Source organism: Cercospora beticola, chromosome 5 (genome assembly GCF_033473495.1).
Source record: "Cercospora beticola chromosome 5, complete sequence".
In the NCBI taxonomy this organism is placed as follows: Eukaryota; Fungi; Ascomycota; class Dothideomycetes; order Mycosphaerellales; family Mycosphaerellaceae; genus Cercospora; species Cercospora beticola.
This window is the reverse complement of record NC_088939.1, coordinates 3,186,968-3,211,688: the sequence shown is the minus strand read 5'-3', so window position 1 is coordinate 3,211,688 and position 24,721 is coordinate 3,186,968. Positions and strand designations below refer to the sequence as shown.

The window sequence follows — 24,721 nt, the reverse complement described above, 5'->3', positions numbered from 1 at the left end:
ATCAACAGCACTGGGACTTTTCCATGCCGCTGGTGCTACTGCATGAGACAGAGACAGAAACACACCAGTAGACGGCTGCCGGCGTGGTGGTCGATGGCACTGCAGATGAACGTCATCGCACGTGGCAATGGAACAACATTGGGGACGCCACGGGGGAAGACTATCACTCTTCCTCCTAGTTAGTGTGGGCGAATAGCGTCGTCGCGGTGCGGGCTGGTTGGTCGCAGGCAGAGAAATCACGGCCAGCGACGCTCGTTGCAGGGCATGAAACCACCCAGCAAAATTCTTGGACCACCGCGCGTACAGAGATCTTCCTTGTCCACGGGCGCCCATAGCGGCCAGCAGCTATAACGTTGCCGTCATCCATCTGCGCCCAAGCCGCTCCGCACTTGCAGGTTGCAGGCTATAGTTGCGCCAGAAACACAGCACACCTCATGCACGCTGCCGCGCAAATATTCCATCGTCCTATGGTGGAGGAGACTAGCGAGACACAGCACCCGCCAACGGCCTACCACACGGCGACGGAGAGCTCGCCGACGACTCCCCTGCAAACATCGCGAGCGCAAGCGTGGCTTGGACGCACCAGCCTCAGATTGGGATCGCACGATCGAGCCTAGAGGGCGCGGTGCCCACCTCACTGGCGCTGGAGACCGATGTACCCCGGCCAGCACCAGCAGGGCCATGCCGAGATGGCCGGCAGCGGAGCGGTGGATATGGGCATGATGACTGCTGATGCCAGCGGGTTGAATGGCCTCGACATCGACATGAGCCTGCCCATGGACTTGGACCTTGATCTGTCGGGCAACGGCGACCAGTCGTTCAATCCCATCGGCGTCTCTACGGCGCCCGCTCCGGAGACCAACTCCATCATTGCCAGTAATGGCGCGGGTGGCTACACTCCCCAAGGCCAGCACCAGCAGCAGGACAGCAACATGTCGGGTGCTGGTGCTGGGCCGCTGCCCACCGGCTTCGGAATGCCACCGCAGTCGAACCAGAGCACCTTGACCGAGTTCACGAAGCGGAGGAATTGGTCGCAAAGAATCATCGAAGAGCTGAAAGACTTCCTACATATCCTCACGCCAGATGGACGGATATTGTACGTCTCGCCATCTTGCAAGACGATCACGGGCTACGAACCGCACTCCCTTATCGGCAAATTTATTGGAGAATATGTGCACCCAGACGATAGTGGAATATTTATGAGGGAGTTCAATGAGAGTATCGCGAGTGGAAATGCGCTTCGCTTCTTCTACCGATTTAAGAAAGACGATGGGACATACATGATATTCGAGTGCGATGGGCATCCACACATATCGCCTGAGCCTGCAGGGGCAGCAACTTTTGGACAGACGCCAAATGGACAGACCTTGCCAGTAGCAGGCTTGTGCCGAGGATTCTTTATGATGGCACGGCCATATCCCACCAAAAATGCTGCTTTATTGGATTCTTTCCTCGAACATAAGATTGAGAACGAACGATTGATGAGGCGGATTATGGAGCTCAAGGAGGAGGAGAAGGAAGAGACAGCGGAGCAAGAGCGCATGTTCCGGGAGCAAACATCACAGGCTGGCGCAACACCCTCCCATTCTGGTATGGGAGCCTCACGAGAGCCCGAAAGCGGTGCTTCAGAGGTGCCTGCTAATGCCACACCCAACTATCAAGGCATGCCACCGCCTGCCAAGCCTCCTATCTCTAATACTGCGCTCACTAGGCAGAACCTGGACAGCGCGCTCTCCTCACAGAAGCCCGACAGTATTGCAGACAAAATGTCGCGATATGAAGCAAATAATACCCACTTGGAGAGCATCGAACTATTGACAGGATTACGATACCGCGATGGCGAGCGGAGTCATGGTATTAGTACTGGCGATACCTCGCCTGCTTTAATTCGTGGAGATGCCGGCATCGCGATCCTACTGGACCGGGACAGGGAAGGCTCCAAGAAGGAGAAGAAGAAAATGAAGGTTGCCGATGAGTACGTATGTGCGGACTGCGGTACATTAGACTCACCGGAATGGCGCAAAGGACCCAAGGGACCTAAAACCCTTTGCAACGCGTGCGGCTTAAGGTGGGCTAAGAAGGAGAAGAAGCGCACTGGAGACGATGGAAAGCCAAACAGTCCTGTTGCTGGAATGGCGGGACAGCCACCCATGCCTCACGGTTTGCCTATGGGCATGACGAGTGCCGGGCAACCGCCTGGTATGCCGATGCAGCACAGTAGTACCAGTTCATGAGATCTGCGCTGAGGTTTCAAATCGGGCATACGAGCATGTCCTACGTTCAACGCACAGCGTATGCAGCCGCTCGGCCATTTGCTGAGCATCTCCTTGTCGCGTCACCCATCGCCACTGCCAGGCCATTATCAGCGGGCATCGGTCGTCACACTTCACAGCGCCGGCCCCGATAGGTTCAACGTGAGCACCATCCGGACTCCTCTCGGTCGCCGATGCTCATGAGCACTCGAGAATCGGCCCTGGCGTCACGTTTACAGCCACTGCACCGGTCCGTGGCTGACGTTACGACGTGCGAGGCACAAGGGAATCGTTGTGAGCGAGGGGACATCTGGACACAGCACCCAGGAGTATGTGGCGCTTGTATAGACGGTTTGTGCGTATCGTTGCGGAAGCGCGAGACACCCCTTCCCATCATTCACGTGAATGGGAAATGATGACCAGAAATATTCTTTATAGCATTTTCGAGCGTATCGGAAGCTTAATTTTATTCAATATCAACGGCCGTATGGCTGACCATCTGCTTTCTGTCCGTGTCGTTGCACTGAACTGTACTGTGTACTGTATCATGTTAGAGACCCGCTCAGACGTTCCACCCATCCGGCATCTCGTGCCGAGGGCAGGCCGTGCCAGGGTCTGGGAGCTTTGGTGGAGAGCACATCGATGGTGTGCTTGCTTCTTCTTCTTTTCCTTCCATTAGCCGCATATGCTCAGCATGATAAGATGAGGCGGATGCTGTAGCCTCGTGCGAATCATCTCCTTGACACCTGTGACACCTGGCCCGGCCAACACGGGCAGCGTCACAGACCATGGCGGCTCCGAGACGCCTGTTGCAGCGGCAGCTGTTCAGCACGCGAATAGCTCTCGGTCGAAACAGCTGGGTCGCAGCACGCCGCGCGTATGCCACCGATGAGAAGGATCCCAACGGACGTGAATCATTCAAGGGACAACTGTACCAGAGCACGCACGAGAGAGTTTTGCGGGAAAAGGAAGAGCAGGCACGATTCGCGCAGCAGCGAGAACAGCAGAAGGCGGCAAACAGTAGTGGAGTGTGGTTCATACCCATAGTGCTTGCCGTTGGAGCTCTTGGAGGATGGCTCATGGGCAAGCAGACGCCAGCGGAGCCTGTGCCTCACTCGACGTTACCACTCTCGCAGTCGAAAGCACCGAAACACGATATCTCACCCGCAACATTGCAAGCTGCGTGGAGCGACTTCAAGGATATCGTTGGCGAGGAGAACATTTCGACGGAGCAGGCAGATCTCAAATCACACGCGGGTAGCGAGTGGAGCACGCATCATGCGTTGGACGATGATGTGCCCTTTGCGGTGGTTCGACCTGCGAGCACGGAAGAGGTTTCTGCTATCATGAAGGTCTGTCACAAGCGTCGGATACCTGTCACTGGATACAGCGGAGGCACCTCGCTGGAGGGGCATTTTGCTGCTACACGAGGTGGCATCTGCGTCGATTTCAGTCGCATGGACAAGATATTGGCACTGCACAAGGAAGACTTGGACGTGGTTGTGCAGCCGGCAGTAGGCTGGGAGAATCTCAACGAGGAACTCGGCGATCAAGGACTCTTTTTCCCACCTGATCCGGGTCCCGGTGCGATGATTGGAGGCATGGTGGGAACTGGTTGCTCAGGCACAAACGCATACAGATATGGCACGATGAAGGATTGGGTCCTCTCGCTCACCGTTGTGCTAGCTGATGGTACCATCGTCAAGACCAAGCAAAGGCCGAGAAAGAGCAGCGCGGGATATGACCTCACCCGTATGTTCATCGGATCCGAAGGCACTCTGGGTCTCGTAACAGAAGCTGTTCTGAAGGTAACTCCCAAACCGCAGAGCACCAACGTGGCGGTGTGCACATTCCCTTCCATCCGGTCTGCCGCGGACTGTGTGTTCCGAGTGGTCGGTGCTGGCGTCCCCATTGCGGCCATCGAGATCCTGGACGACGTCCAGATGTGGTGCATCAACCAGGCTGGACAGACTTCACGCCCATGGAAAGAGGTGCCGACATTGTTCTTCAAGTTCGCCGGCACTCCAACAAGCGTGAAAGAGCACATTACCATTGTCAAGGACCTGGCGAAAAAGTCTGGTAGCAAGACGTTTGAGTTCGCGAGGTCTCCAGAGGAACAAGCAGAGCTCTGGTCCGCGCGGAAAGAAGCTTTATGGAGTGTCATGGCCCAAAAGAAGAACGATGGCGATCATGTCTGGACCACCGATGTGGCAGTCCCAATTTCTCGCTTACCACAGATCATTGAAGAGACCAAAGATGACATTTCAAAGTCAGGTCTCATAGGCTCCATCGTCGGACACGTGGGTGATGGCAATTTCCACGCCATCATCTTGTACAACGACAAAGAGCACGAGATTGCAGAGGAAGTGGTCCACAAAATGGTCAAGCGTGCCATCGAGCTGGAAGGCACAGCAACAGGTGAACATGGAGTCGGGCTTGTTAAGCGCGATTACCTGCAGCATGAAATCGGAATTGAGGCTGTGGATCTGATGCGAAAGGTAGGTTGACAACTTCCCATGCGCCACCACCACTTACATGCATTACGATGCGAACCGAATAGGCATGGGCAAAGGCTAACCGTTCTACGCACCAATTACAGATGAAACAATCTTTCGATCCGCTGTGCTTGCTGAATTGTGACAAGATTGTCCGTATCCAGCAGCCAAAGGCAGGTGAGGTCGCCGAGTGGTAGAGGAAAGCGAGAGTACGCACTAGTGCGGCGTATACATATGCCGGTGTCTTGACTGGCTGACCCTCGCGCGAGTCATGCACATTGTACATGCTGTAGGCGGAGAATGTAGGAGGAGAATCTGCGGTGCCAGTGCCAAACAGAAGGTAAATTCATCATGCAGCCCTAGGGTAACACGCGCTCGATGCTTTGCTACATGAGAACGTGCGTGCAGCTGTGAGCTGTAGCTTCCGCCTTCCATGCTCGCCAGGATAGCCCATCGAACCAAGCAAGAATGCTGTCATACATTCTCATCTTCACTCCACGCTGCAATCTCCTTTGTGGCATATGCCCACCCTTCTAAGTTCTATGTATTCATTCGTATTCTCTCGGACAGCTCGCGAGTATTCTCCGCTAAATGATAAGATCGCCGGGATGTGGTGGTCGTCTTTGCCAAGAATGAATCTCACTGAATCTCACTGAGTCGAAACTTGTGCTTTCCCATCCAATCGTGCGCTGTAAAAGCCGAAAGCCGTAACGACATGCTAACGATTCTAGCAATTCTCAACACGACGAGCATTATCGTTGCAAACCAGCTCGCTGTATCGGCTTCTTCTTGTCATGCATGCTTTAAAAAGTGGATAGCGAGCGACATCGCCGCTATTTTCCCACTTTAAACTCAAAAGAAGCTGGCGGTTGTGCCACTTTTGGATTTCCGCCCAACCACAATGAATCAAGATCGGACTCGATGCCGGTTCAGCCGCGAACGCCTTTCTGTGCTCGTGCAGGTCGCAGTGACATGTCATTACGTGCGCGATTGCTGTGTCATGGTCCAGAACCACGAGGCCATCGTTGCTTGATCCTGGCAGCCGAGGAACTTCGCTGCATTCGCACCACGAGTGTTTGAAATGGCGCTGCTTGTTGTGAAGTAGGAAGACGCATGACTCCCCGCAAGACTGCACCGTGCAGTCCCTGTCCACGTCCACCGCCGGATCGACCAGGCTTCGAGCGTGCGTGTACTTCCGACCAGCATGGCGAACGCCGTAAAGGTACTTGAGAAGCTGCATAAGTAGAAAATACCGACCGACCTCCAACATCCGGGACGAAGGAAGGTCCGGTCGGCGGTGCCTGAGCTTCCCAACGCGCGCATCCAAGCTAGCTTTTACCAGCTCATGATGCTGCTGCTGCATGGCGCAGTTGCAGCGTGGTCGAAGGTCCAATGGGGTGTCGAATAACAACACTAGGATGTGCGACTAGCTCTGCGGACGACGAGCCGTATAGACGTGCCTGCAGGTTGCATCAGCTCCAAGCTTCATTTTTAAGCGCACCGGTCATTCGCGACTTACAAAGTGATGTAAAGAGGCAAGGGTTGCCCTTGCACAACCGCCAGCGCTTGAGCACAGATTTGTGCTGCTTGCTCGGGTGGCATTCCGTGATAGCGTGTGAACAGGGCCATGGTGAAGCCGGTGAAGGATTGTGAGTCCTGGTGTCCCATTGCGGTCTGATATGCATGAGCCAGCTTTCTTTCGCGCTTGTCTTTGGTGCCAGCGTTGAAGAGGGGCACCCGGACTCGTTTGTGGCTGACATCCACGAAGCCTGCGTTTTCCAGGAGATCTTCGGTGTCTTCCCGGAAGCGTAGCGATTTCCCAGCTTTGTCCGAGGCCAGTAGCATCCAATACCTGACTCGCGGGTCAGTAATCAGAGGCATGCCAGCAAAGTTTGCGTGATAGACTGAAACATTACTCACCACCAGTTCACCAGATCTGTCGCTTGTGGCGGCATTTGAGGCTCGTTAGTTCGAGGCGTCCAATCGAATTCGATGTGCTCGATCTGCCCTGTGTTGGGCCGCAGTGATCTGAAAGCCTTTGCGTACAGATCCTCCCATCTCGGCACGCACCCACACAGCTGGGCCATGTGCACTAGATCGACGGAGGCGTCCTCGATGGCCCAGGTGGGTGCTGTAAAATCCACGGGCGATCTGAATTGGCAATTGCGGTCCTGTGCAACACCTAGAGGGTTGTCGAGATCGAAGCCGATGATCTGGCAGTCCGGATAGCGTTTGCCTGCCTCGATCATCCAAAACCCGCTACCGAATCCAACGTCCAATACCCGGCGTGGCGGATTCCTGCCAAAGTCGGCGATGTGAAGCTGACCCGCCATCGCAGTGCCGTAGATCAGGTCGTGAAGGATGTCCAGGCGCTCATGCTCCGTCTGCACACTGCCATCAGTACGCGTGTCACGGGAAAAGGTAAGAAAGACTGACATCGTCGGCGGGAAACATGTACATATCCTGGCGGAATCGGTAGTAGACGCGTCCATGTTCGTGGAACTTCTCAATCGCGTACGTTTCTCGTGCGGGCTCTGGCCGACTCGATAGCAGAGCATCTATGGGCAATCCTCTATTCGCGGGTCAGAACGGGTTCCTCCAGATACGGCGGCTTAGGGGCGACTGACCTGGACATTCTCGGTGCATTGTAGGTGGTTTGCTGTGTACTGGGCTGGCGATTGACGGGCACCGGCGCGGCCTGGACGGCGGAATACATTCGACGGGCAGGCGTGGGGGGCGGAGTCAGTTGCGCCGTCATAGAGAGCGGAGGGGGGGGTGCGGGCGGCGGCGAGGAATCGACGACGATGCAAATAGAAACGCGCCTCCCAACATCCACGGCCGCATCGCAGAAAGCAGCAGGCGCAGCTGGCGATGGGCGGAGACAGAAGTACTTAATATTTCGAGAACCGCCTAGCACCCATGTCGGCGCCAGCCAGGAGGGAGAGCTTTTGCCAGGACAAGGTTGCACGCCGCAACGGGACGCAGAAGGGCTTCCCGAGAAAAGCTAAGTCCACACGACGAGTCAACCAGACGACGATGCGCCCGCTTGGCGCGGTTCGTCCGAATCTCTGCGCCTGCACTGTACCGCGCTGCCCACCCCCCCCAGCACGCCCGCTGCATGTGCACGTTCGACGGAGGCAATCTGTGCGCGCCACCGCCGCGCTGTCGGTCGAAACAGAAGCGCTGCGCGTCGAGCTCCGTCAGTCTGGTGCGTCGTCTCGCGCATCCGTCACGGCGTGATCCCAGCGGCTTTGGGTCTCTGGGTGGATTAGAGTGCAGTGGCGTCCAGGCCATTACCACTCTGCTGGGAGTACGCGCCCAAACGGACTGCTGTCAGCGACATGCTGGGCTCCAATGATGGGGGCGCCGATGACCATTTCCCGCGCCAGATGCTCCTTGCCGCCAGGCGGCACTGGCAGCGAAGGAGAGTATCCGGACGTGTGCACACCGTACATGACTGAAGCCTCTGCGGTGCGCGCTTCACCAGTGGGCGCGGTGGGTGATACAGCATGAATGGTCAGATGCGAGAACTGCCTGCAGGCTTGCTAGACCGTCGTATCGAAGTCCTACTAAGGCTGCTGTGCAACCGCTCGCCGGCCTTCAACCGTCCATATGCCGGCCAGCGCATGCAGCCTGGCCCAGTCCTTCTGTGCCATACGGGGCACGCTCTGTTCACATTTGCTAGCTTTGTTTGCTGCTCGTTTCTGAGGCACGCCAGAGAGCACCACCACCCACGCACATATCCACTTCTGCCATTCGTGCCACGGCCTTCGCCTCGCCTCCCACACCGCTCCATACCGCAGCGTCGGGCAACGACGTCCACTCTGGAGTAGCGGGTACGACGGCATCGAAATGATCACCAGTATGTGATGAGAGCACAAGAATTTCCTACGACTAAAGTTCGGGCGCGTGGGATCTAGTGAAGAAGGCGGGAGAAGCTCATTTGTCCTTTTGTCCCAGTAACCAAGCTGCTGGGACTGCGCCGATGAACGCACGGTTTGAAACCCTGAGGGCAAGAATGGCGTGGCCGCGGCCGAAGTAGTGCCCCGGCTCTGAATTTGGCCCTAGTACCAATATTGAGCTTCAGTACATAACTTTTTCGGTTGTCAATATCTACAGATACGCCTGAGCAAGCGAGACGATCGCAATATTCCAGAGATGCGAGCCTCCGAATAATACGGGCGACGTACGATACCGGAAAACGCAGGGTATAGTAGCCTTCACATACATTGATTTAGTCCTTCCTGCCTACGAACAAGCTTGAGGCGAGAGAGCCAGCCGTACCCATCGCGCGTGTTTTTTTGGGCTACGTAGATTGCAGATATAGTCTAGCGCCTTCCATGTATGGTTATCTGCGGAAGCTCGATTTAGAGCCAGGAGGTGACGTCTGCCCGCCCACCTGCATGTACGCGCCAAGGCCACACTCCAGTTTCGTCTGACAACCGCACAGTTCGCTAGGGCTCATATCGTGGTCTTGCATCCGCATTACATGATTACACGCGGAAATGGACATGCGCCGGCTGACATGGCTGCCCAGGCGACGAGCGACGTCCACTCCCACGCACCCACGGGGAAACACCATTTCCCACTCACTGCACGGTCAAACGACGATGGGGAACCACAAATTGTGTACTCCGTACCGCTTGGATCCGGTGGGAGGGTTTGCGCGGGGTCAGGCATGATCAAGGACATCTCGATTGTGGACAACTACCTGCATCCCGACAATGGTCCGACCTGGCCAACCAGGCAGCCGGCAGCCCTCTGCGGCGCCGACCTTTTCACTTCCATCTGCAGTGAGATCCGATACTGACTGCGCGCGGGCCACGAGCGAGCGCAGGTCCACCGGGACACGATGCCATGGTATCCTCGACGAGTGTCAGCCTACGGCGTGACCAGCGTGTGCTGCAGACGCGCAGTCGCCAAAACTGCGGCAGACCACCGTGGCTTGCATGCGACACGCGAGGCCTCCCGCATTCGCCGGACTGCATCATGTCGGCCTTCTCACTGCCATTCTTCCATCGCTTCTCCTGCATCGCGAGCATCAAAGTGCTCAGCGAGCGTCAATGCGCTCCCCAACTCCAGCACAGCACAGCCCCCTTGGCGGACAGGCAATCAACCCTACGCTGGCGGGCGTCGATGTTGTCACTGCATGAACTGGCCGTGTGCGCGGACAGCATTATCCTGCATCATCCAGCATAGCGACCACGGAAGCTGGCCTAGGTGAGACATACTCATACACAGCAAGCTTTTCGTATCTGTAGGTCTGTCACAATGCGCACAGTCGAGGCCTGCCTTCGGAATATGAACCTTCGACAGCTGTGCTAGCCCTCTTCCGAGCCATGCGCATGGTGAGCTTGCTCTACTATACTTAAGCGATGCCAGGCCTGCAGGCCCGGGACAGCTTTTTCCAACTGTTCGGGTTTCTTGACTCGGAAATCGGAGTGATTTCGTCTATCATCTCGTGCAGCACTCGTCCGAATCTGACACACTAGGGATACCAAAAATGTGGGCCGAGCTGTGGTTAGCGTCCACCACTCGATCTATCACAAACGTATGACAATCGTCACGTTCACGATCGGAAATTCCGTATCCTCCAGGATGCTATGTCTAGCCAGGAGGGTGCTGACAAATGCGTGCGACTTATCCTGCTCACAGACTTAGTTGACCAGGACCGCACACTTTTGATCGCAATGGACACCTCAAACTGGCAAAGAAGGCGTCACCAGCTGGCAGGATCTATAATTACAACTTCACAAGACACGCAGCAACAACAAGAATCATGATGCAGTTGAGTACCCGCACGACCCACCAGGCCCTACGAATTGGGCAGCCGAAGCGATGGGATCTGTGGGATTGTGGCTTCCACGCGAGACACGCGCTTCTCGTGCACCCAAGCGAAGAATCCACCACGTCGGAATCTGTCCTCGTTGGAGAAAAGAGCCAGAGGCAGGCGCCGCCGAATGTTCTATCAACTGCAGCCGGCCCCATTCGGCTATGCGAATCGTCGCCACACGCAGCATAGGCGAGCACGCAAGGTCCATGTACATGACACCGCCAACCGCTGTGTTGGCTCCCGTACTCGCAGGCATAGAGTATACTCCTCCGACTCAGCGTCCACAATTTGACTAACTTAAGTCTCATAAACTAAAATAAGTCCTCGCAAACTATGGCCGAAATCTGGACAGCCAATCTCCGACCCGCTAGCTGCTGCGTGTATCGCGAGGGAAGTGATCTGTGACCCAGGCAACCGGCACCCTTAGCTCTGACAGACCGCAATTGTGCACCTCCACGAGTTTACCATAAGCTCGGTCTAGACACTAGTTCCATTCGTGGACAGGCGCAAGTATCAAACTGTATTGCAAACTCATGTATGCTGCTGATCCCAGCCACCGTGCGTGGAGCTACAGAAAAACTTCATCGATTCTCATGTTACTCATCTCGAACTTTCCATTACAACGACTCTATCGCTTTTTGTCTCTGTCGCTAATTCCAGATGTCCTGTGCTATGCTGTGCTGTGCAATGCCCTAATGTAGTATTGGTAGAGTCACACTGGTATCCTCCCGGCGCATGCAAAAAGCTTCTCCCAATGCCTGTTAGGGCTGCTTAACCATTCTGCCTATTCCCCTCACGAAACAGACATCTCCGCGTTGTCGTTCAATATGCATGAGTCCTCGTTCCGAACATTGGCAGACTTAGTCCCTTGATGCTTGACTGTACTGTAATCCAGCTTTGCCTTGACCTATGCCGGTGAATCTCGTGCGCTGATCCAAGCAGTAATTGCAGACATGCCCTCGCAGATCTGACTGTTGGTCCAGCGCTTTAGTGTGTCCTCGTCATCGTCATGAATTCGTAGTCCGTGTTGGCATAGGGTATTTGACCAAGAGCTCTTCAATCTTGGGCACGAGCTCAGGGATGCGGAAGGGTTTGCTGACAACGTCATCCTGTAGAACCATATCTGTCAGCTGTCTTTGTTCTCTTGCGAGAATTGCATGGAACTAGCCAGTGCGCGCATGCATCTGTTGTGTACCACTTCCACGGCGTTCGGATACACAACAGCTGCATCATGTGGCGTCACTTACCATTCCCGCATTGAGTGCGGTCTGGATCTGCTCAGACCGCGCATTCGCCGTGACGGCTATTATAGGCACATGGCCGGTCAGTTTGCCTTGTGCCTCGAGTTCTCGAATCTTGCGTGTGCAAGTTAGTCCGTCCATGACTGGCATCTCTTGATCCATGAGGACAACGCCGAGCTCGATTCTGTCTTTTCTGTTTTGACCGTCTCGCCAGTATGTGGACTGCATCAGTTTTTCTAGCGCCTCGCCGCCATGATTCGCAACGTGGACCTCGGTACCGATGTTCTTGAGCTGTTTCTGTAAAACTTTCTGTTTGAAGCAAAGAAGTCAGCACATGACCCGAGAGCAGCGCGACTGCTTTCAACATCCGCGCCTAGTAGCGAGGTGCAGACAACTGTCAGAGCAGATTTCTAGGGTGAGTACCGACCTGGTTGACGAGGTTGTCCTCAACAATGAGCACTTTCTTCACCACAGGCTTGGTGCCATCCGCCTCGAACTCTCCCTTGCCTTCGGCGACATGGACAGGAGCTCCTTGAGGCAAAACGGCCGATGGAACAGATTTACTTCTTGGATTGTGCGCGTGACTTGGCGTTCGTTTGATACCAACAGCTCCGTCGAAATCATCCTGGGGTGGTGAGCTTCTCCGTGCTGCGACGTAGAAAGCAAATGTGGATCCACACCCAGCTTCACTTTCCACACCAATCTCGCCACCCTGGAGCTCCGTGAGTTCACGACTGATGAAGAGGCCAAGTCCAGATCCTCCGTATTGAACGTGTGTGCGCGGGGAAGCTTGTGAAAATCGCATGAAGAGGAGCTTCTTTTCCTCGGGGGAAAGACCGCGACCAGTATCACGTACAGAGAAGTGGATATACACTTTCTCGCCGTTTCCCCAATCGTTCTCCAGCAGCAGATCACGATTCTTCTTTCTGGTCGCGAAGTATTTGACTGGGGCATCTGTCCGGTCACTAGGCCGTTGTATCGACGCCCCGATCGTGACAGTGATGGTTCTGCGTTCCTCGGTTCCAGTGAACTTGATCGCGTTGGTGGTACTAAAGTGAAAGGTCAGCTGTTATTCTCCTTTGCCCATGTGCGTGGGGCCATACAGATTAATTAGTACTTGTAGCACTCCTACCCTCAAAGTTAGTTATCTCTTCGATATCCTAATCGAGGCGTGCTACCACTTACTGCTAGGATCGAAGCGAACCCAGTCTAGATTGAGCTCGCGGAACGATTGGTCGACAACGAATTTCATCTGGATATCGGCAGCCTGCAACTCGCCTTCGTGCATTTTGAGCGCTCTTTGGACCACAGTGAGCGGCTGGGCGTCTACGGGCGTGACCAGGAGGAGAGCGGAGTCCAGCTTGCTCAGGGTGAGGATGTCGTCAACGATTCTTTTTTGATGTTGGCTGCAAAGACTGATCGTCTGTGCCGCGTCTAAGCAGTTGGCCAGAAGATCATCTGGTACAACCCGCTCGCCGCTTTGGCGAAATTTCGTCAGCGAGCTTGCGATATCGTCGCTACACTGTAGGATCGCGGACAAAGGATTGCGCATCTCGTGCGAGGTTATGTCCTTGAAAAGCAAGTCAGTCTTGACACCCAGTGCGATAGCACTTTTGCTAGAGGTACGCCACAATAGCACTTTCCGGCGACGGAAGAGAAAAGTAGCCGTGATGCACTTACAATGAAGTTTTCCTGCTGCCGCTTCAGCTCCACAGCCTCTTCCATTTTTCTGGTCTGGAGACCTTCGGCCCATTTCTGTTGGGATATGTCTGTGATACTTCCGAATATACTCTTCAATTTCCCGTCTGTGTATTGTTCAGGGAAACCGCTGAAGAGCACCCAAGTATCGCCACTATTGCCGTTCCGGTTTCTCCATTGCGCCTTGAATCTGAACTCTCTGGAGACAGGTTTTACATTCGCAACTAGTTCAGTCCAGAGGTCTTTTACTGTTTGCAGATCCTCTGGCTTTACGGCATCCATCCAGGTGTCTGCCATATTGGAGTTCTTTGGTACTCGAGATATGTCGTACCACGTGTCATTGGCGAAAGTAATCTTGCCGTCGCTGTCTGCAATGAACATCCCGACAGGGGCGAACTCAGCCATTCGAGTGAATTTGGTCTCGCTCTCCATGGCCTCCATCGTCCGAGCTGCCAACTGTTCCGAGAGCTCTATGCGATCAAGCGCTGCGAGCTGAGCAGCCTTCTGCCCTCTCCTAATTTCTTCTTCGAATAGGACGACCGAGGCCAGTGAGGTACCCAATTGTCGGCTGAGCAACTGAATGAAAAGACTGTAGTCATCATCGTAAGGCCGCCTTGGATTGACACCCAGGACCAGGAACCCAAGCACGCTCTCGCCCGTTGTAGGGTGTATTGGACACACTACCACAGCAGTCACTGGATCGCCGAAACCTCGAAAATTTAGACCGCTGATCAGGCTCTCGGGCAAGTCACGACTGCCAACCTCTAGTAACAAAGGCTTGTCCGTCTTCATGACCTCGCGGAAGACCGGCCCAAAGCCTTCCATTCCAGCACGAAGGTCTATTTGGTTTGGTGTTGCCTGATGATCGTCTGGGAGACCTAGAGCACCTTCCAGGATGCATTGCCGGGATGAGAGGGCCGAGCTCGAATGCATGCTGCTGGAGTCGCTGTCGCTCTCATCTGTTACCGAATACAGCAGTAAGAAGGGGCTGTCGTGTTCGTTGAATTCGAACGATCCGAGCACTTGAGACCAGAAAGATTTGACATCTCTCGCAGTCGCAGTCCGTTCGCCAATTTCTCGGAGAGTCAACATTCGCCTTTCTGCGATCTTGCGCCTAGTTTTTTCGAATGCTGGGTTGTAAAGCCCCATCACGCTACCGTCCCGGCCTACCATGGGAATGATTGACCACGAGAAATAGCATTCCTCGAGATGGTCGCTTCTTCGAATGAATAAGCAATCATCGTCCTTCATCGTGGCTTCGCCTGTCAACTTCGCATTTGCAAAGACGTCTTTGACCTCATCCCAGATCTCTGTCCAAGCCTGGAAGCGTTCGATCCAAAGTCAGTAAAAGTGTTTCCGAGGTATCTCGATAATACATATGGTTTCGTAGTGAGAAATGTGCCCACTAGTGTGATCGAGAGGTCGAGAGGATAGGATTGGCCTTGCATTGATGAACGTGTGTACGTACCTCTCGATAGCTCATCCCCATCAAGCTGGGATGCTTTTGCCCTGCAAGCATAATGTACGCCTCGTTGTAGATTGCGATCAAATCCTCGCCCCAATACATGGCTGCCCTAGTAGTGTTCGAGATAAGGTTAGCATATATCTCAGGCAAGCCTCCGCGCTTTAATCACGCCGATAGTCGAGCTGACAAGTATAGATCTTACACTAGAATCACAGCGACCGGAAGGGAAGCATGCCTTGAGAAAATTGACTTACGGGTGGGGTGATGCCATAATCAGATTGCACATCTGGCGCAAGTCTGCACTCCAATACTCAATTGGTCCGAGGCTGGTCGAAGCCCAATCTATACTTCGAGCAAATTGAATATGGCGCGGCATTCTTTCTGAAATTGGCAATCTCGTCCAGTCAAAAAAAGGCGCGTCCGCGGCAACAACTGAGATCTGGCTATAAGCAGGAGTAGGGTCAGCGATAGTGGGCTGGCTCGCGGTGCTACACGATACCACGGGCATGGCATCAGGCGTAACGATATCGCTCCGTACGTACGTTTTCGCACTAGGGAGCAGCTCTGTAGCACCGGAAAGATCCATGGCTTCTACCGTGAAAGGTAAGGGCGAAGGTGTCAACGAAGTGGCAGCTACCTGCGATTCGATTGTTGACATCACTTCTGTTGATACTGTGCTGTTCGAGCCATCGGAATTCGATGCATGCTCAGCCCTTGCCTGACCGAAGTAGTCGGCAGGTTCACCAGGGTCTCTGTCCGGCAGCGCCTCTGTTGGAGGCACGCTCAACCTCAATGCAGCTGCTGACGTGGGCAATGGCGAATTGAAAGCACCGCTGATAAGCCTCAGTCTCTTGCGGAGAGTTGAACAGCTCCACGTCATGCTCGCAAAAGTGAACGGTGGCAGACACACATTGAGGCTTTCGCCATTCACGGCGGCACTCAGTAACCATGACTTGAACTGGAGAAAGGTTCTCGCGCCAGGAGACAGTTCCGCCGTCGCCATGCCAGAAATCAGTGCCTGTAAACCCTCGTGGGCTCTGAGAGAAGGGTTGGAAAAGAGTAGATGCAACGATCCAGTCCCGTAATTCGTGCTATCACCCAAGTCGATGATAAATGTTGGTCTTTCATCCTGCTCCAGTAATTCGACTATGCCGATGGAATTTAGCATGCCAATTGTGCCATTGTGACCTTCTCTGCCGCTATGGCTGCTGCTGTCCGGGCTGTTACTTCGCTCAGCTACGCGTTCCAGGCTTCTCCGAGTGAATGGAGCGCTGGTTGGCCCGTAACCTGCTGCAGGTGTCGTGACAGTTCCGCGAGCCAAGCTGACCGTCTTCACATGGCTTTCTTCGTTCCGCGCCTTGGACAGCATATCCATGGCTCGTGCCGCAGCCTCCCCGGATGAGAAGCGCGGGAGCAAGGGCCGTGGTCTGGGGCTGTTGCTGAAGAAGAGTGGAGACGGTGGACCAGCAGTCGAGGTGAAGTGGAGAAAGTCGAACGAGGTCCCATCAATAGGATGCTTGAACCGCGGCCGAAGCTTCGCTCGTTTATTGGAAGACTCGTGTGTTTGCCTGTTCTCCGTTGGGGCTGATCGAGGTGCTCGTTTGCGCTTCGAGCCACTCAACAGCCCTACTGCCGCTGGAGTCTGTCGCAGCGAGGGCGGCTGTTCAGCCTCTGGGGTTGTAAATGCGTTGCGTTCGCTCCCAAGCCTCACAGATGTTGCTGGTCTCCCAGCACTCGTGGCGTCTCTTTGATCAGAGAAAGAATTCCATATCGATGGCGACTCAGTTTCTCTATGCGACAATCCGCTGCCAGCACTTGTATCGCCGTCTACCTGCGCGCTCGTCGAAGGTCCTGATGCAGCGAATGACGCAGCAGCGGCGATTTCATTGCCCGGGGGCTGGACGTCGCTCAAGTCGAGATACGTAGGAGGGGTTCGCCGGCGGGAAGGTGAAGGGGCGCGGAGGTTACTCGTGAGGTTCGTCGAGGACGGTGGCTGGCTTTTCAAACTGGACTTGGAGGTGAACAGGGACGAGTTGCTCGAGTTCTTCATTCCTAGCACGAGAACATGGCGCGTTTACACTAACGCTTGGCGCTGGGGAGAGCGATCGGTGAAGGTTCGGCTCGGAGGGTGATCTCGTTCATGTTGCCATCGCGCTTCGGTAGCAAGCTCGTGGGCTGGTCCAGGGGGAAAGGGAAAGAGTGTGGTGTTGTTGCGCTGCTGGCGAGGCGCGAGACAAGCTTCGCCCGCGTTCAATGTTGTTGAGGAGGAGAATGCGGCAGAAGAAGAAAAGAGGATCTGGTGCAATGGCACGCGCAAAGCCGACCGACCTGGAGGTGGGATCCGCGAAGCCACAAGCCTAATGCGGCAAGGCGTCTCTCCGTTGCTGGCACATTATTATTAGCAGGACAGACACAGAACTGTAGCCCTTGACGGATTATGATACGATGATGGCCGAGTTTTCCTCGTTCATTGTTCGACTTCTTCACCCTCCTTCGTCTCTGCACAGCCAACAATGCCATCGTCCCGCGGCCGACTTTGGCTGTTGAGTGGGTGGGATCGACATAATCCTTGCCCATCTCCAGTTTAGCGACCGAGCCACAAGCCAAAGATGACGTTCTGGAATGTCGATTTCCGATTTGATCTTATGAACCCTGCTCGCGCGTGCGCTGTGCGACCAGCATCCCGCAGCGAGATGTCAAGCAACGATGAGACTGAAAAGGTACGAGATGCCCTCGACCACGCTTCGCTTGTCATCAGCACATGTCAGTCCTGGTGCCGAGCAGCACGGCCGACAGCACAGTAGGAGGTAACCCGGACGGTCTCAATGCCCTGCAAGGCATTCTCCACTCTGCCAAAACCAAACAAGCGCAACGGTTGAGCCCACAAGTTTGCTGTCACATTGTGCAGAAGAAGCTGGGCCCGGCAGGTGAAGTCAAATTTGAGTTACGCTCCGAGCGTGAAGACCATGTGCTGCGCCTGCCTTCTTTAGCTCATGTCAGTACTCTGCTTTCCCCGTTGCGCAGGTCGAGCCAATTGGTATCTTCAAAGCTAAGTAACACTTGGTCTTCTTCGCTGTATCCCTCGCTGGAACGGCTGTCTTGCCGTCGTTCTCGCTCTTCCTGGAGAGCCTCCTGCACACTTTTGACGTCGCGCTTGATGAAGAAGCCAACGAGCCCTCTGCCCGTTTTGACTTCGTCGTGCGTGCCGACCCAATACTTGCTCTTCAATATTCGCTGAGCCTTAAGACCGTTGTATACTCCTAGATTCAATTGCAGAGCTGTCCGGCCCCAGCTTGCCAGACGGACGTTGTGCAGTCCATGCAGGAACGCCAGTGTCGTTATCGGCGGAACAGCATTAGGCACCACCGTCAGATCTTCGCTATCGACACCATGTGGGGTGTAAATTATAGCCTCTGCATCATCTTCATCGTCACCTGTCTCGAAGACGGAGTTGCTATGCTTCCGCGTGCCATCGTCCCTTGCTGGTCCTGTACCGATGGCGTGCCCGCTGTTCCACGTAATCAGAATCGCACTGTGGTAGTATAGTGCATCGCTGGGAGACATTATTCGACTTATTCCGATCCAGGTTGGTAGAGGAGGGACGCTAAAGGTTCTCCAATCACGGTTGCCGTTCGCGCCAAACGCACTAAGTGGAATGACAGTACGAAAGTGCTTCCAGCCGTTGATCAGTTTGGCTGCCTCCACAGCAGCAAATACTGGCACATCTGTATGCAGTTCTACCAGAGTCTCTTTGTGACAATGATCTACAGAGGGTGTGCAGTGGTCAGTTACGTACAGTCGGGGACTCGACTTCGGCTAGGCACGCACTTACCCGTAAATTCATGGCTGATGGCAACAGCATCGATCAACGTTGCTTCTCTGTTCAGTGCCTCCTCAACATTCACTGCCTTGTTTCTGCCCACACGTTCGTGATAGGCCAGAAGTTCAATTTCGAAGATCACTTCTTCCAATTCTGCAATTGTCTGTACCGCACTTGGAGTCGCGTGGAATTGTTGTGAGAACCAGCTAGCAACATCGCTTTGTCCGCCTTTCAACCATGGATCAACCAGGATGTTGAAGTACGATCGCACTCCTCGCCTTACGGCAGCATCAGGTCGTGGTAGCTGAATTAACCAGCTCGAATCATCATTGAGATGATGCAGAAGTGGTCGTCGACTTGAGAGAGCGTCGCGAACAGCGCGTCGTAGATCAGCGTGTAATTGAGCTGAAGGTCCGTCCATGCTACATGTCGTCGGGATCGCGTCTATTTGTTTGATGTCGTGATGTTCTGGAAGCTCTGTGCTGATGGTGTTGATGATGTCGTTGTGCATCGAATTGCAGCGGCAACCTCGATGGGAAAGCTCCGGCATGGGTGCGCCCGCGTTGCCCACAACCTTGTAGGACAGCGTTGCGCCCCCACTACTTGACGGCATCAACCCTGAAACAGTTGGGCATCGAACTATATCAAACGACCTATATGAAATCCTGGCAAGCACCTACTTTATGCTGATACCTTCATGAGCTGTTGTGCTCTCGCCGCTCACCTAAGTCGCCGCTGGACCAAACGCGGTGTAAATCACTGGGACGACTTTTCGTACTGCGTATCTCTGGACTCGCAAAGGCCATGCTCTGAGGACAGCGACGCAGATTTGTAGGAAACGCCGAAAAGGGCTCACCGGAGAAGGCAATACCACTGTGACCACCAGGTCTGCAGGCCTAAGCACAGTACCTGGACTATTCAAACTACGCAAACAGCTCCGCCTGCTCTTGCTAATCAGAGAGGCATTTTCACAATGAGCGAGAAGAACGAATATCAACCTCCGCCTGGTCCTCCCCCAAGCTATAGGAGGACACAATCAGGATATGAAGGGCTCAATCAGCAGTCGCAAACGCAGCAGCAGCAGCAGCAACGAGATGGCATCAGTCAAGCGCAGCGATCTTCTTGGAGCATCGGCGGAGGGCCCAGCAATCAGACGCTTGCGTCCAACAATCCCTATAACAACGCGCATCTACACGTGCCTCCCACGCAACGCCCGTCTACGGTGAACGTCCCACCTACCTCTGAGCAGTTCCAACCACCTCCGGGGCCCCCACCTGGACACCAAGGATATCAAGGACATCAAAATCGCGAGAAAAGCCAAGATGTGGACACCCCGATGTCAGATGATCAATACGAGCCGCCTCAAGGTCCTCCGCCAAGTCACAGTTCGAGAGGGCCACCTTCGAGTAGTGCGACACCCAATTTGCCAACACCAAGTAGCGAACCAGATCAGCCTCCGCCTGAATACGATCCTTGGACCGGTCCTGACAACAGCTTGCAGCTTCCGCCCTCATTCGCCGCAGCCAACGCGCAGAATACACGCAGTCCTACGACCAACGCCGACTACGATGATGCTGCACGCGCACATGCCTGGTGTAGAAGTCACCCTCTGTGGCCCGCACAAGACTACGATGGCAGTGTCATAGAGCGAATACAATCTGGAGACCTGCGACTCACTTGCCCACCAAATACGACAGATGTCACACAGTATAATCCGTCCATGGGCCGCAGCTATGTTCGCACTTCGGAAGGAATAAGCGACACTATTATGCTATCGGATGTTCCAATCTACTCGGCCAACAGACAATCACCGCTCAGTACTGGACAGCCGCATACCCTCTATTTCGAACTGAAAGTCATGGCCATGGGAGATCGTTATGGTACTGGCAAGAACGTCGAATCCGGTATCGCAATAGGCTTCGCTGCTGCACCGTATCCTGCCTGGCGTCTTCCCGGCTGGCACCGAGGATCTCTCGGTGTTCACGGCGACGACGGAAGAAGGTACATCGACAATAGCTACGGAGGCATTGAATTCACCGGACCTTTCAAGAAAGATGACGTGGTTGGTATCGGCATGACTTTCAAGCCCCCTGTGCACGGAGACCGTGTGAGCATGAGGTGCGATGTCTTCTTCACGAGGAATGGAAAGCGAGAGAATGGATGGGATCTCCACGAGGAACGCCCAATCGACAACGATGCGGGCGATATCATTGGTCTCGAGGGCGAACATGATCTTCTTGCAGCTGTTGGCGTTTTTGGAAGTGTCGAATTTGAAGCTGTCTTCCGGAGTGAAGAATGGCTGTTCAAGGGCTAAATTGTTCGTTGATCAGAAGTATGCTGTCGAACATCGGCATATCGTGGCTAACGAACAGATACTTGATGGCAAGGCTGAGCCGGTTTGCATGGGATACTAAGTCTTAAGCTAGTAGATTTGTACTCTACCTGCTCTGATACTGACGCGTGAATTTCAATTCACGCTTTCCAATTCGTTTTCGACTCAGCTCATCATGTCACATTGCGCGTGCCAGATTCCAAGCCTCGCGGCTAGCCTGACATGAACATGTCATGAGATGCCTTCGAACGCGTTCGTACGTCGTTCTGCAACATGGGCACCTTCACGAGTTTGAGCTTCATGCTCTTGCGTACTGCTTTTTGCTTGTCCTTCCTTCGCGATTAGCCCCGCGTCTGTCACACTTGTAGTCTGTGCAACCGCTGCAGGAAGCGGCAAGCCACTACGTTGCGCTCCAAGGTCCTCTCTGGATCTGCGGGGGCCATTGTATAGTGCAGCATCCCTCTCTGCTGACACTGCCGGATGTCATGACTTGTTCCAGGCGTGTCGGCTCACCAATTGAGGTGAGAACAAAGTCGCTCAATTTTCGCGAGTCTCATCGGCTGTCCTGCTGTTGCATGCCTGGGGGCCCACTAGCTGCTGGCCCTCGAACGCCAGGCGGAGGATTCACCATCCCAGGCCCAGGACTGGGCCCATTCGGTTGCTGAAAGCCCGGTGGCATTTGAGGTGGCATGCCGCCATTCGGGGGCGAGAAGGGCATGTTGGCTGGAGGAGAACCGGCAAATGGTGGAGGTATACCTCCTGGAGCACCAGCTGGGCTGAACCCCGGTGGAAAGCCATTTGGCGGCGCAGGGAACCCAGGGGGGAGTGGTGGCATTCCGCGACCACCTGGTGGCATAGGAGGGAAGCCTGGAGGCAAAGGAGGCATTCCTGCGACGGATCAGTATATCACTCTTTGCTCTTGTGCATATGGGTACCTACCTGCAGGCATTGAGCCGTTGGGCGCAAACCCAGGCATGCCAGGCGGCGGAGGCCCAGAAAAGCCCGGAGGTCCAGCACCAGGTAATTGTGGTTGCATTTGCATCGGCATGCTCTGCCCTTCCGCTGCATATGAGCTCGTAATCCCGTCTATTACTGCCTGCGCCTTCTCATGCCCAATCTGTTGGTAGTAATCGACGACATTTCGTAGGTGGTTGCGGCCGCTGTTGTGCGCTTTGCGCACACTCATCGAGTCGTGCGTGAGGTAGACATCGCAGTAGTCGCAGAAGAATTTGGGCATCTTCGGTGCCTGGCGATCGCGTGCGCAAGGAATCTGTCAGGGGCTCAATTTCGTCCGGATCTCCTAGGAGCGGTTTTCGTGATGACGAGTGGTCACTGCTGTCGGTGTTGTGTTCTGGCGCGACACCGCGAGGTGAACAGGCGATTGAGCTAGAACTATCTCGTGCCCAGAAGCTGCCTCAGGCGCTTGCCAAGGCTCACTCCTTCACTTCACTGTCGCGCTCCGCGTACTTCTTCAACCACAAACGAGCAGCAACATGTGATAAAAACTAAGTCACATGCTCTCGAGGAGCAGTTGGCAAGCAACTAACGCCATGGCGAATCAAGTACCAAGCAACTCGGTCTGGTCGGCAATGTCCTACCAGCCGCCTCGTGGTGGATGCAACTACAAGACCTCCATACTCTCGAGTTGCCCTTGTCTCCGGTTCATGCTGCACCCAGTCAAGGTAACGAGAACATGTCGCCATATAGAGATGAAGCTAAGGTTTGCAGGCAGCCACAAGCTTCGACTGCGACGGTTGCGGCCATCACGCCTCATTTCACTCCCTCGAAAATGTCGCTGAAGATGCTATCCTAAAGAAGTGGACCACTGAGCAAGGATCCGCGAGGGGCGATGTTACAGCATCAGATGGCTCCAAAAAGCGACGCCGCATCGCCGAGAAACCGAACGACGATGTCCAGATTCTGGAATTGAGCGACGACGTGTTTCCCAAGACCACACCGAAGCCAGGACGCGCGCGACCTTCTCGCAAAGACCCAAGTACCACTGGATGATCGAGCTCATGCCAGTGACCACTTGTGATCGAAAATCAATTTCGTTCAGCTTGCGCGGAGCTAGACTTTTACGTGCTTCATCCTGTGTCAAACAGCTAAGCTGCTGCATTTGACACCCGAAGCATGGTGCCGCTAAGCGCGACTCGCCCAAAGCCCCACTGGCAGTAATGGAAGCCACCGCGACTATAGACACTGGCAGGCGAGTCGGACTTTCTTGTTTATGACACGCGCATTACGACGCCCATCCAGCGACACTTCTTTGCGTGGTTTAGGTCACAAGGATGCCATACTCCTACGCGCAACATTTGGGCAGCACACTTCCCATACAAGTGGCTGGTACTACAGTAGCCTCCTAGGCCACCAGACTCCTCGCATCCAGCGGAGCAGCTTGTCAGCGGAAGGCTGAGAGTTGCAGTGAATCCTGCTCAAAGCAGGCTCGTGCAAGACTTACGCCGTGGGTACCACATCCAGTGGCACGTACGATTCAGCAGCTATCATATTGCCAATGGATCTTACCAATAAGTACCTTCGTTTCGGAGGAATTAGCCTCTCCGCATCTTTCCCGGTCGCTTCCTTTCACTCACCGCACGTTTCAAATCAACGGCCATCGCGGTCGATAGTGCCGCTCGCACGCTCCTATTACAAGCATTCTCGAACGGCTGCGCACAATCCTGGTCAAGAACGCGAAGCCGCCGCATTGCTATAAACCCGTTTGGTCCGAAAGATGCAGCTGCAGGGGTCCTAGCACCTACCCCATCACTCCATCTGAGCCATCTCATGATTCGTTCGCTCTATTGGTTTACACCGACTGCCGAGTTGCAGTTCTTCTGACAGATCGAAGACAAGCTTCCAAATGAGCTTGGCTATCTTGGCAAAGCTTCTCGTTTCTATGACGTCCTCCGCTGTGATAGACAGATACATGTGCGTGTATCAACGCAACCGTGGGAATGTGTCTCTGGCATGAGCAGCTAACAGGAACATAACTAGCTACTGAAGAATTGCCACGGACGATGACGCGACAATATATGAGGAAGTGAAGATCGCCGTGTGTGCAGGCCATTTGCGCGGGTTCGACAGAAGTAAATGGTACGAACGGCCTGTCCAAACGACCTCTGCCTCTTCTTTTCCATGCGCAAGCCCGGCAGGTACCCGCCTTTTCCGATCACGGTCCGTCCGGATAAGCTACCTGCGCAGAGCTCGACTGCAACAACATCGTTCTCGCCTTCCAACATCTTTGTCATCATCAGCGAGGTGTCGCGAAGCCACTTTGGCCGGTCGTCCTGAGATCCAGCCAATGGGCTTACGGCTGATCGCATTGCTTCTTGCATCTGTTGCTGCGGCCATAAAATCTTACTTGTAGCACACAGCTTGATTAGCCAGCATGAATAACAGAGTGATCGCAAAGCCACTTCGGCCGACGATGGCACGTCCGGCAAGCGGGCAATACGCCACGATCCGCAGTAGCCGTCTCATCATGGCATGATGAGGCGTCGCTTACACATAGTCAGCATAGCTCCTCTAGTGGATACTAGACTCGCGGACCTTGGGGTAGAGACCCATCGGGTTTTGGCATCG

General features: G+C 54.5%; 8 protein-coding genes across 8 annotated transcripts; 4 read left to right on the top strand and 4 right to left on the bottom strand.

The window, feature by feature from the left end:
- Window positions 1–653: 653 nt before the first annotated feature.
- RHO25_008531 (uncharacterized protein) lies at window positions 654–2,234 on the top strand (the record flags this gene model as incomplete). The annotated part of the gene is made up of 1 exon (XM_023600666.2): window positions 654–2,234. The coding sequence occupies one exon, from the start codon at window positions 654–656 to the stop codon at window positions 2,232–2,234; it is 1,581 nt and encodes a 526-aa protein (XP_023449647.1).
- Window positions 2,235–3,040: 806 nt separating this feature from the next.
- Window positions 3,041–4,944, top strand: RHO25_008530 (uncharacterized protein; the record flags this gene model as incomplete). The annotated part of the gene is made up of 2 exons (XM_023600665.2): window positions 3,041–4,750; window positions 4,852–4,944. The coding sequence occupies 2 exons, from the start codon at window positions 3,041–3,043 to the stop codon at window positions 4,942–4,944; spliced, it is 1,803 nt and encodes a 600-aa protein (XP_023449646.1).
- A 1,229-nt stretch (window positions 4,945–6,173) lies between these two features.
- RHO25_008529 (uncharacterized protein) lies at window positions 6,174–7,505 on the bottom strand (the record flags this gene model as incomplete). Its single annotated transcript, XM_023600664.2, has 5 exons — window positions 6,174–6,207; window positions 6,267–6,599; window positions 6,668–7,131; window positions 7,184–7,319; window positions 7,375–7,505. The coding sequence occupies 5 exons, from the start codon at window positions 7,503–7,505 to the stop codon at window positions 6,174–6,176; spliced, it is 1,098 nt and encodes a 365-aa protein (XP_023449649.1).
- Window positions 7,506–11,587: 4,082 nt separating this feature from the next.
- RHO25_008528 (uncharacterized protein) lies at window positions 11,588–17,034 on the bottom strand (the record flags this gene model as incomplete). The annotated part of the gene is made up of 8 exons (XM_023600663.2): window positions 11,588–11,689; window positions 11,828–12,130; window positions 12,249–12,870; window positions 12,925–12,949; window positions 13,007–13,391; window positions 13,502–14,839; window positions 14,988–15,093; window positions 15,239–17,034. 8 exons carry the CDS (start codon window positions 17,032–17,034, stop codon window positions 11,588–11,590), a joined length of 4,677 nt encoding a protein of 1,558 aa, XP_023448865.1.
- A 941-nt stretch (window positions 17,035–17,975) lies between these two features.
- Window positions 17,976–19,225, bottom strand: RHO25_008527 (uncharacterized protein; the record flags this gene model as incomplete). Its single annotated transcript, XM_023600662.2, has 2 exons — window positions 17,976–18,748; window positions 18,817–19,225. 2 exons carry the CDS (start codon window positions 19,223–19,225, stop codon window positions 17,976–17,978), a joined length of 1,182 nt encoding a protein of 393 aa, XP_023449651.2.
- A 552-nt stretch (window positions 19,226–19,777) lies between these two features.
- RHO25_008526 (uncharacterized protein) lies at window positions 19,778–21,118 on the top strand (the record flags this gene model as incomplete). The annotated part of the gene is made up of 1 exon (XM_023600661.2): window positions 19,778–21,118. The coding sequence occupies one exon, from the start codon at window positions 19,778–19,780 to the stop codon at window positions 21,116–21,118; it is 1,341 nt and encodes a 446-aa protein (XP_023449650.1).
- A 571-nt stretch (window positions 21,119–21,689) lies between these two features.
- RHO25_008525 (uncharacterized protein) lies at window positions 21,690–22,373 on the bottom strand (the record flags this gene model as incomplete). The annotated part of the gene is made up of 2 exons (XM_023600660.2): window positions 21,690–22,024; window positions 22,076–22,373. The coding sequence occupies 2 exons, from the start codon at window positions 22,371–22,373 to the stop codon at window positions 21,690–21,692; spliced, it is 633 nt and encodes a 210-aa protein (XP_023449653.1).
- A 277-nt stretch (window positions 22,374–22,650) lies between these two features.
- Window positions 22,651–23,146, top strand: RHO25_008524 (uncharacterized protein; the record flags this gene model as incomplete). Its single annotated transcript, XM_023600659.2, has 2 exons — window positions 22,651–22,818; window positions 22,865–23,146. 2 exons carry the CDS (start codon window positions 22,651–22,653, stop codon window positions 23,144–23,146), a joined length of 450 nt encoding a protein of 149 aa, XP_023449652.1.
- Between the last annotated feature and the right edge of the window lie 1,575 nt (window positions 23,147–24,721).